Genomic DNA, 11,223 nt, shown 5'->3' on the forward strand with positions numbered 1-11,223 from the left:
AGCCTATATCGATGATGTTGGTATACAACGATACGACTGGTTGGAACACTTTTACAATGTAAAGCTTGATTTAACCTTTAGGGACTGTTTGGACCATGGGGATCGAAAGGAATTAAAAGGAATTGGAATGTCCAATCCTTTGACCAAATTCCAAATAGAGTGTTTGGTTCATGGAATAAGACTATGGAATCCTTTCAATTCCAGTCGATTCCTTCACGTACAGATTTTACAATTCCATGACAATATGTTAGGATTTCAATTCCTTTCCTACAGATTCCTTCCCTAATCCAATTCCATGCAACCAAACGCAGTCACAAGGCATGGTCAAATTCCATCAGATTCCATTCCATTCCCTCAAAGTCAAATTCATTTGATGAATTCCAATTCCATCAAATTCCATTATACGAACCAAACGCCCCCTTAGTTTTGATGTGTATGGTAGAAAAGTAGTTAATCGCCATTCCACACCACCCCTTCCTGCCGAAGACGTTCAAATGTGTACTTTAAAGTTTAAACAAAGCATGCTCTGATATTTAGTCTTTCAGACTTTTATTTTATTTTTTTGTCTCTGTCGATGTTACAATACGATTTTATGTGTTTTTAAAAGTTCTCATTTTTATGTAATTTTCTTTAATTTATTTTTTGATTGTAATTTAATTTAAGTTTAATAACGAAATAATTTATTTTTGGTTTAATAATATAACATTTTATAAAGATAATAATTAAGTATTATGTTATAACTCAATGATTATCCTAATTATATTTTAGATTTTTTATATTCAAAATGAGATGTTTATCTTGTATTTGATTATGTTTATTTGCAGTTAGTTACACAAATTCATATATGGAGCTTTAATAAGTTGTACTTATGCACAATCTACTTGTAATCTTGAGTTTTAAGTAACATGTATTAATAAACAATAGTTTATGCATAAAAAGTGGTTTTTAAGAGTTTTTGTCAAATGTTTTATAATACTATAAAGGTACTCGCACGATGTAGCGAGATATATCTTCATTTTGATGTTACGTTTTATTTTTTTGTATTTATTGGTATAATATGGTTTATATGGTTTTGAGAAATATAATATTTTTAATTTTTGAATGAAAATAAATTTGAAGGCATCATAAAAATTTGAAAAAGTATATCGATATTAATATTAAATCAACAATTTAAAAGTTTTTTGTTTTTTTACAATTTATTTAATTCAATTTTTTATAATTTAATTTAGATCAATGGTGAAGTAATTTATTTTTGGTTTAACAATAAATTTTTTATAAAGATAATGATTCTGTTAGAACTCAATGAATTATCCTAATTATATTTTAGATTTTATATATTTAAAATGAGATGTTTATTTTGTATTTGATTATGTTTATATGCAGTTAGTTATATGAATTTAAAATGGAGCTTTAATAGATTGTAGTTACACACAATTTACTTGTAATATTAAATTTTAAGTAATATACATTAATACGCAGTATTTCATGCATAAAGAATGATTTTAAGAGGTTTTTTTGTCAAATGCTTTATAATATAGTATAGATATAGATATGTTTTATAGAAATTATATATTTATTTTCTCGAATAAAAAAGTAAAAATGGTATAAATACCCTTGGTTTAACTGAGCTAAGATTAAGTTTGTTAGAGCAAGGGAACCAATCCGTAACAAAAGTGAAACCACCGTGACCATACATATAATAATTTTGTTTCGGGGACTCAATCCAAATGTTGATATTACCTCAGGGACGAAATTTGTAATTTACTCAAAGTTAAAATAGAAAACGAAAAACACCGATGGTAGGCCCAAACTGAGCCCAATACTAAAAGCCCAAAAGCCCATATTGATAATAACAAAAACCCAAAAGCTAATAGAAGGCCCAACCCAGAAGCCCAATAAGAGGAAACTTGTATTGTAGATTTGTAGGTCGCCGCCACACTCTTTCTCAAACGCGCCTTTCACCCCTTTTATATCTATATCGTTAAGCGAGATTTTTTTAGGGCAAAGAAAGAAATAGATCTGGGGCGGCCGTCGTTGAAGTATAAGGTTGCGAGCCTGTTTGGATCTTGATCAAGATCCGTCGTAGATTTCTTTGAACCGCCATCGTAGTTCATCGGACTTTGAAGATTCGTCTTCCGGTAAGAACTATCATCGCCTTTGAGATTATCGGCCTGAAAAAAAGAATTTTCTAATTTGAGGTTCGAAAGAACGAAGATCGTCTCCGATTGACTGTTTAATTTCAAATATCGCATAATCAATTGACCGATCCTGCAATATTCATAGTTTCCATATTGTTTTTTTTCTGTATTGAATCGGAAAATATCTTGTTGCTTTACGGCGGGATTTCGTTTGGGCGTGTGAATTAGGGTTTTATATTACAAAGCTTCTGTTGTATGTGTTTTTAAAAGAAAAGCGATTGAACTTGTTGATTTTTTAGGGTCCTAGGTTGTAATTGGGGTTCCTTCTAGGTCGTCGTTAGGGTTTCGTCTTCTTTTATCTCTTTTGCTCTGTTATTTGGATTGGATTGTTGGTTGCTGAAAATCAGTTGTTGGTGTTACTAATTATGGCGGCAGGACGACAGAACATCTCGAGGAAAAGATACTCGAATCATTCCGAGGAAGAAAACCCCTCTTATAAAATTCGGTACAATCAGAGAACTTCTGCTAGTGGTCTTGATTTACCTAAAAACGCTATTAGTTCAGGTGGCAGAACCAATGATCATAGAACGAACAGAGACGTTGATGGTGATCTTGGCAGGTCGTGTTGGGAGGCAAACGGTGTTAGATGGTCTGTGCTCCCAATTGATCATGACTTGCAAGACAGAAACAATGAAGAGTTTGTTTCTGAAAATGAGTCGAGGTCAGTCTCTACCAAGAAAAGGAAGTTTTCCCCTATTGTGTGGGATAGAGTTGATAAGCAGGTGAAGATCTCCTCTAAGAACAGAATTATATCTACCAGTTCTGTCCTTAGTCGATCTTCCTCACCCAAGCCATTGAAAGATTTTGTGAAGTTGCAAGCTGTCAAAGATGGGAAGATTGAACGATGTTCCATTGATGCTGACAGCGAGTTGCAAATTTCTCCTGTCGAGTCTCTTGTGTCTAATGTCTCTGATGGGCTGGGAGTATCGTGCTCGTTGGCTACAAGCACGCATGAAGAGTGTGATCAGGAGCTTGAGAACGAAGATGGAGAGTACATGGAGGAACGGAACTTGTCCAAATCAAAATGGGCATTTAATGATTCACCAAGAATGGCATCAGAAATCAACAATTCCAGTCCTGAAAGTGGGGAGTTCAAGCGAAAAGGCTTTGAAGGGATGGAAGAGGTCTCATCTTTGTCTACTGAAATTGACCCTTTTTTAGCTCAAGCCAGTGAAGATGAGCAGTCGAGGAAGTTTGATGACAAGGCTTCCAGCATGGGTTATGTAAGTTCAGAGGGTGATGACGATGAATGCCACGTAACTGATGTCCCAAGATGCATTGGGTTAGGCCTGATGCCAAGCTGTAGAAATGTGTTCGAGTATGAAAGACTTGGTAAGATTAGTGAAGGCACCTATGGTGTTGTTTACAAAGCTAGAGATAAGAAAACCGGAGATATTGTGGCATTGAAGAAGGTGAAGATGGGAAAGGAGAGAGAAGGTTTCCCTGTGACAGCTTTGAGGGAGATCAACATTCTTGGGTCTTTACAACACCCATCCATTGTGGAAGTCAAGGAAGTTGTTATGGATGACTTTGATGGCGTTTATATGGTTATGGAATACATTGATCACGAACTCAAAGGATACATGGAGCGAATGAAGCAGCCATTTAGTCAGAGCGAGGTTAAATGCCTTATGCTGCAACTCCTGGAGGGGCTGTCTTTTCTTCATGATAACTGGGTGATTCACAGGGATTTGAAGACATCAAACTTGCTCTTGAACAACAAAGGTGAGTTAAAGATCTGCGACTTTGGGATGTCAAGGCGGTATGGGAGTCCTATAAAGCCGTATACTTCCTTGGTGGTGACTCTTTGGTACAGAGCGCCTGAAGTTCTTCTGGGGATGAAAAATTATACAACTGCCATTGATATGTGGTCGGTGGGTTGTATAATGGCGGAGTTGCTGGCGAAGAAACCGCTCTTCGATGGTAACAGGGAACTTGAGCAGATTAACAAGATTTTCAGAACTTTAGGGACACCGAACGAGACAATATGGCCTGGGTATTTGAAGCTGCCAGGAGTGAAACCCAACTTTGTGAAGCAGGCGGATAATAATTTGCGGAAAAGGTTTCCTGTGGCTACATTTACAGGGTCGCCGGTTCTAACAGAGCTGGGATTTGATTTGTTGAACAAGCTTTTGACATATGATCCAAAGAAGAGGATAACCGCAGAGGAAGCCCTTAATCATGGATGGTTCCGTGAGTCTCCTCTCCCTGCGGAAAATGTGAGGATCTGTAGATAAATCTGACCAAGTGTTTGGGGTTGAAAACATATATAAATTTTGTGATCTTGATAATGCACTTTTGTTATTCAAATGACACTAAAAACTTGATGTTACAAGCATTAGACTGTGGGTTCAATTTCATCTGTGCAAATGTTTGCAGCATACAACGATTGGTAATATTTTTTTAGATCTCATCTGCAAAATGTTTTTTTTTTTGGAAACTTGGTCTCTGTCCGTCTCATTGTGTTTTGCTGCTATTTTCTCTCTTTGATTTGAGGTTCCAAAAGCTAGATGCATGTTTCGATTCGAGCACACGTGTGAGTAGTTTTGGCTGTGATTGGTTTTTCATTTTTGAGGGTTATGTTTTTTGTGCTCCATGAAAGTTGTTTGAGCTCGTATTGTATCTTATTTTTTAATATATCTTGATCGACCTTCAAACAACAAATGGAAACTTAATTTTTACATGTAAAAATATCTTTTCAGGAATCGATACTAAGGGTCTGGGCCTGTTCTGTAACAGCTTAATGAGCTGTATAACATCTATGTTTTCAGGAATCGATACTAAGGGTCTGGGCCTGTTCTGTAACAGCTTAATGAGATAACATCTATGGATTATTCTTCCTGTTACTAATTTCATTCTCAAAATCTTGCCTTGGTTCTTGGAGTTCTATCTGTAGTTTCCAGTTTAAAGAAGATTTTTGGAACATTTCAAGAACTCAAAAAAAAAAAAAATCACAATTGACCAAACTCTGTGCTTAAAATTTCATATATTCAAAACCTTTAGCAAACAGTTGTTTATTTCAGAGAGACAAAGGGGGTAAAATGGTCATTTAAAATTAAGAAATCCGAGCACTAAATTTAACAAGTAAAAAAGACAAATAACTGAAAATTGATGGCTCTGGTAATCTACAAAAATTATATAATGTATTTATTGTTTTTCTGAAATAAAGAAAATGGATTTTGAAAGCATCAGTAGTATAAGCTTTAGAGTTTGTTAGCAGAAGCAGCAGCAGCATGCTTAACCAACTCCTTTCTCAATATCTTTCCTGCTGCTGTTTTTGGAATTGCCTTTATAAATGCAACTCTTCTGATCTTCTTGTACGGTGATACCTGTTTTGCTATTATCTCCATTATTTCGGCCTCCTTGATTTTGCTTCCATCTCTTCTCACTACATACGCCATCGGAATCTGCCCTGCTGCTTCATCTGGATACCTGCTTTTTACATGTTACATTGTCTTCCAAACCATAATATAATCAACATATTTTACGCATTGTCTTCCAAACCATAATATAATCAACATATTTACTACTCTTACGGAATCACAGCAGCATCTGCAACTTGTGGAATTGATTGAAGGTAACGCTCCAATTCAGCTGGTGCAACCTGCAACGTTTTTCGTTTCAGCAGATGCTGCTTAGAAAACAAGAAAGTTGGAAGCACAATCATCATCACCTGATAAGCTTTGTACTTGATTAGTTCTTTTAATCGATCGACGACATAGAGAAAACCATCCGAATCAAAATAACAAAGATCACCAGTCTTTAACCACCCCTCGGAGTCCAAAGTTGCACCAGTTGCTTCCTTATCTTCAACATAACCTGTTCCATTTCCCTCTCGTCAGCTATACCAATCTTACCCGATGTGGAATTTACTGGGTTCGTTTAATTTTATAAGTATGACGCTTGAGAAACCAACCAAATAGAAGAGGAAGATGCATCACCTTTCATGATCATGGGCCCTCGTAGCCACAGTTCTCCTTGTTGCATTGGAGATAAAGCCTCACCAGTTTCTGGATCAACTATCTTAGCTTCTACATTGGCGGATAAACGACCAGCAGATCCATAACGTTGACACTCATCCGGCCCAATCATTCCTGTAATCCCTCCTCCAGTCTCAGTCATACCATATCCCTTAAAGATATACAAGAAAATCAGTATTCATTTCATTTCAAGATTATCTATAGAAGCATACAAGACCCTTAAAAGTATATACCATTTGTGTTTTATGTTCTTCATCATGCTTTGTATCTCACATTAAATCTTTTACTAAGTTCCAACTATTAATTGTGCATGAGTTTTGAAGAGGCCAAGGAGAGATTCTTAGGCTCTAATCAAAATCAATTCATAGTATGACAATAAAGATTTCAAAGCAATATCACAATTATGTCCAACACAATAATTAGAGGATATTTAAGAAAACACAATCGTGAATATCAAGTTTTTCTTTAATTTTTTTTGGGAAAAGGGTCATTCATCCCGTGATACCCAAGTGACAGGTAAGTCACGATCCAAAACTTACCAAAGACGAACAGGGTATGCAAGAACTCACGATCCAAAACTCACAAAGATGAACCAGGTTATTTCACATTGACTCTTTTTCATCTAAAGCTAAGATTTAGAATATCGATTAACATATATTTGTTTCATAATGTGAATCTTTTAAACTTGTTTATGAAACAAAAGTTACACGTAAAAAAAAGTTAAAAAAGATTATGTGAAACAATACATTTAAAATAAAAGTTTTCACGATTATCATAATATATCATATATATATATATATATATATAAAGAGAGAGAGAGAGAGAAGATCACAAATGCGACTTTCTGGTAGCTATCTAGCAACGGGGACTCTAGAGCACCACACATAATTCATAGGCAACCAACAACTCTAGAGGTTAATATCATACTATCAATTGTCTTCAAGAGTCCTTTAATTTTCAATGTTAGGGCCCTTTTGCTAGCAAGTTGATGAGTTTAATGAGGCTTACAGCTTATTTAGTCTGCTATATATGACTGTTGGTAATGACATAATGATATAAAAAGTGATCTATTCAGTAAGCTTTTAGAAGGAGCTTTATACCCAAGTTTTTTTCAAATATACCCCTCCCAATTAAAATACATGCTCCTTCCATCTATGAAAAGTTCTCCCAAACAAAAATTTTCTCAATTTATACAGACATATTATTCCACACAGACAACTTTATTCATACAAGACTTAATGAAAAACCAATCAAATAGCCTCTTACTTGTACTTTCTAGTAGTGTTTGGTACGCAGACTGGATGAGACAAAATAGAACATGACAGGATGGGACAGGACATGACTAATTGTCTGTCATACGTTTGGTACGTCTAAGATAAAACTGGACAAAACTGTTAAAATGACAATATTGCCTCTAAATGTTATTCAATGTTATTTTTGTATCATATAATGATTATAAATGACAACAAATCAACCAAAAATATATTTAAATTATTTAATTTATGATATCAATATTTTTTTTTAACATTCCAAAACCACATGTAAATAACATTTGTCATACCACAAATTCTAAATACGCACATAATTTAAAAAGTTTAAACACAACAATTGTAAATAACATTTGTCACGCTATCGTCAAAAGTTTAACATTTAAAGAATGAAGGCTGAAATCGAGAATGGAGGCCATGGAAGAGAAGAAAGAGGATGCAATTAAATTAGGTTTGTTTTTTGATATCAAATAATGATGACAATATTGTAATCTCAAATTTAGTCTCATGTTGTTCTACCTTTTTTGATGGAACAAAAAAACTCAAGAATAATCCCAACCAATCTTACTTTTGTCCCATGTTGTCCCATCTCATTTTTGTCCCAAGGCATACCAAACATAGGACTATTTATTTTGTCCCGTCCCACCCAATGAACATACCAAACGCATCCTCATTTATCACAGCCTAATCTTTATGGTTGCTAAAATGTAAAAATCAAAATCAGTCATTTTTTGAAGCATATAATATTTATATACGACAAATAGAACAAATAAACTCACACGCTCTCCTCACATTTGGTGAGATTTGAACCCTTGACCTCCTAGGATGCCAATGACTCACATACCGTTAGGTCAAAAGCCCTTTAGCAAAATAAGTCATTTTCCACGGTGTCAAATGGTCATTGGATGTTTGTCAGGATGTTGAACGAGCATCTTCAACAAAATCCTCAAAAGGAAGAAAAATGAGCTTTTATGGGTTTCTTTAAATATCTTGAATATTTTAATAATATATAATCAATGTTAAAATCTCGAAAATACAGTAACTATTAAGTTTGATTCTTCTTTTGGCCATTTTGAATTTATTTTTCCATATTAGAGATGTTACGAAGAAGATCTTGGATATGCTCAAACTCATCATGGCCTTCTATTATTACAAATTACTCACAAGATTGATTCTAAGTTAAACATCTCTCACAAATACATTATATGCTACCAAACGGTACTTGGTCTGACGGTATGTGAGTCTTTGGCCAGGTCAAGGTTTAAACATCACCAAATATAAAGAGGAGGTGCGTAAGTAAATTTTTTTTAAATCTAAAATTTCTTAAATTAAAATATATTCATATAATATCCAAAATTTGAAAATTTGTTAACATTAATGAAATAATCAATAACCCCATGCTCACATCTGACTAGAAAATGATAAATATATCCATTTAAATATAAATAAATACCTTAAAAAATTATTTTATTTTATTTAAATATTATCTGACGGTGACGTCAATTAATAACAAGGGGTAAATAAGCAGACGCGCTATATAGGAGCGTGGGTGGTAAATACCTGAACGATCTCCACATGGGGAAACCTCGCCATGAAGCTTCCGGCGACTTCTTTTCCGAGCGGAGCACCACCACAGCCGATTAATAGAAGTGAACTCAGGTCGTATTTAGGGACAACGTCGGATTTCGCCAACGCCACCACTAGCGGCGGCGAAACCGGCATGTACGTGACTCTGTACTTCTCCACCGCCTTCAACATGTTCACGAAATCAAACCTCTCCATGAAAACCAACGTCTCGCCCAATGATGCGGCCCTGATCAACATGAAGAATCCGAAGACGTGAAACAATGGCAGAGGAAACAATGAGACAGGGTGAGGGGCATTCTCGTCTTTCGCGAATTTGTCTTGGTGTGAGGCGGATGTGATGGCGATGAAATTCCGGTGGGATAATTCCACCCCCTTGATCTTACCGGTTGTGCCGGAGGAGTAGAGAATTCCGGCCGTATCGGATTGTTTAACTTGTGGAAAACCAAAACTAGACCGAGGATTTTGTAACATGGAAAGGAACTGAGGAGAATCGATGATGATTGTGCCTAAAGGAAATGACGACGGGAGTTTAGAAGCGACGGAGGAAATGGCGAAGGCGATTACAGGATTACTGAGTCGAACAAGGTCCGCTAACTCCGATTCGGTGGAAATCGGATTAACGGGGGAGACGGTGACGCCGAGGGATAGAAGGGAGAAGTAGAGTACAGGAATGTGAAAGGACGGTGGGGATACAATCAAGGCGACTTGGTTTTTTGCAAGGGAAGGGAATTTGGTTACGAGAGCGGCGGAGAGAGATTGAAATTGACGGATGAAGTCAGAGTAGAAGAGACGGTGGCCGGTGGCACTGTCAATAAGGAACGGAGTGGTGGAGGGTGAGAATGAAGGGTTTGATCGAAGGAGGTAGAGGGTATAGTCGGTGATGGAGAGGGGTTGTGAAGGAGGAGGGAGAGGAGCCGACGACCGAAGGCTGTGAAAGATATTGGTCTTTGAACAAAATCCATTTTGGGGATTCACAAAGCTCGCATCCGCCATGGAATTCTCGGCGAGAGAGACTACAGTGAACCAGTAGAATACGCAGTTCAGAGAAAATCAGATTTGATTTGTGCACTTCAACCGGAAAATTTCGACCCCAGAATTAATGTACGTACGTGTATATATATATATATATATACATACATACATATGGATGTATCGTATGCTACTGAAAACAATTGATACGAAAATACATAGTAAAATAAATATATTTGGTAACTAATTCAATGTTTGATATTAAAAGCATGATATAATAAGTAGAATTAAGATGAGAAACATATTTTTGATCAAACTTATAAATTGAGTTTTTTATAGAATTGATCTGATACAACTTATTACAGTAGAAATCTCTTCTTACATTTTTTATCTTAATTGTTATTTTCGATACGACACCACATGTGCTAGAAGTCTATCTTGTGATAGTTGTATATTTTGTTTTTGAGTAGTTGGTATGATGGGAAAAATGATTGTTTGATAAATACTTTGTTGAAAAATGGGAGGAGGCTATTGGCATAATGACACCCCTAACTTTGGTTAACTACATCCTTAACCCTTTTTTTTATTAACCTGAATATTCAACTCGCTATGCAAGTCGACTAATCTCAAGACGACCATTTGTTTTGCAGATAGTCCGGAGTTCATCGCATTTGAATCTTCGTGGCCACAAAAAGATTTTTATTCCTATTTGGATTTGAATCTGAGACCTCCAAATACTTTTGACCTTTGGAATCCACCCTTAACCTTATTATAATTATTTATTTTAGTTTTTTTTGTTATGTTATTCTTTTATTCTTTTTCTTTATTTCTGTTTTATTACTTTTTTAATCATTATTTATATAAAATAAATGTTTAATTTTTTATGTCATTTATTGAATACAACATAAAAACCAACCAAATAAAATTATTTTTTAAAGAATAAATGTTTGGATAAATAAATATTGAATTCTTTTATTATTTTTTTGTCTCAATAATTTTTTATTGTTATTTTTTAATAATTATATAATATATAATATAAAAAAAAAAGTAAAGAGATAAGAGATGAAAATATGTATATGTACAAAGTGAAGACATCCCTAGCTCATAGACAATCATTTGTTTTCTTTTTTTTGGTTGTCTTATATATATATATATATATATACAAAATAATAATCAAGCAATATAAATAAAACATAAATAATTAAGTATTTAAAAAAAATA

At 34.9% G+C, this 11,223-nt stretch overlaps 2 protein-coding genes across 2 annotated transcripts; one reads left to right on the top strand and one right to left on the bottom strand.

Annotated features, from left to right (window-relative positions):
• Nucleotides 1-2,000: 2,000 nt before the first annotated feature.
• LOC112508767 (cyclin-dependent kinase G-2-like) lies at nt 2,001-4,578 on the top strand. The gene has a single exon (XM_025113511.1). The coding sequence runs from the start codon at nt 2,564-2,566 to the stop codon at nt 4,433-4,435; it is 1,872 nt and encodes a 623-aa protein (XP_024969279.1). The 5' UTR covers nt 2,001-2,563; the 3' UTR covers nt 4,436-4,578.
• A 109-nt stretch (nt 4,579-4,687) lies between these two features.
• On the bottom strand, nt 4,688-10,026 carry LOC112508768 (4-coumarate--CoA ligase-like 9). The gene is made up of 5 exons (XM_025113512.1): nt 9,007-10,026; nt 6,140-6,329; nt 5,872-6,017; nt 5,735-5,802; nt 4,688-5,630 (listed from the first exon to the last, which is right to left on the bottom strand). Exons 1-5 carry the CDS (start codon nt 10,024-10,026, stop codon nt 5,402-5,404), a joined length of 1,653 nt encoding a protein of 550 aa, XP_024969280.1. The 3' UTR covers nt 4,688-5,401.
• Between the last annotated feature and the right edge of the window lie 1,197 nt (nt 10,027-11,223).

This window comes from Cynara cardunculus, assembly GCF_001531365.2.
Source record: "Cynara cardunculus var. scolymus isolate 2C chromosome LG 3, CcrdV1, whole genome shotgun sequence".
NCBI lineage: Eukaryota > Viridiplantae > Streptophyta > Magnoliopsida > Asterales > Asteraceae > Cynara > Cynara cardunculus.

What these genes read in the sequence shown, in the direction of transcription:
- LOC112508768 (XM_025113512.1), bottom strand. Translation starts at nt 10,026, where the DNA reads ATGGCGGATGCGAGCTTTGTGAATCCCCAAAATGGATTTTGTTCAAAG. An exon ending in AGGGCCCATGATCATGAAAG is followed by an intron (nt 6,018 to 6,139) that starts GTGATGCATCTT and finishes GAAATGGAACAG; the next exon opens with GTTATGTTGAAGATAAGGAA. An exon ending in TCAAGTACAAAGCTTATCAG is followed by an intron (nt 5,803 to 5,871) that starts GTGATGATGATT and finishes AAAACGTTGCAG; the next exon opens with GTTGCACCAGCTGAATTGGA.
- LOC112508767 (XM_025113511.1), top strand. Translation starts at nt 2,564, where the DNA reads ATGGCGGCAGGACGACAGAACATCTCGAGGAAAAGATACTCGAATCAT.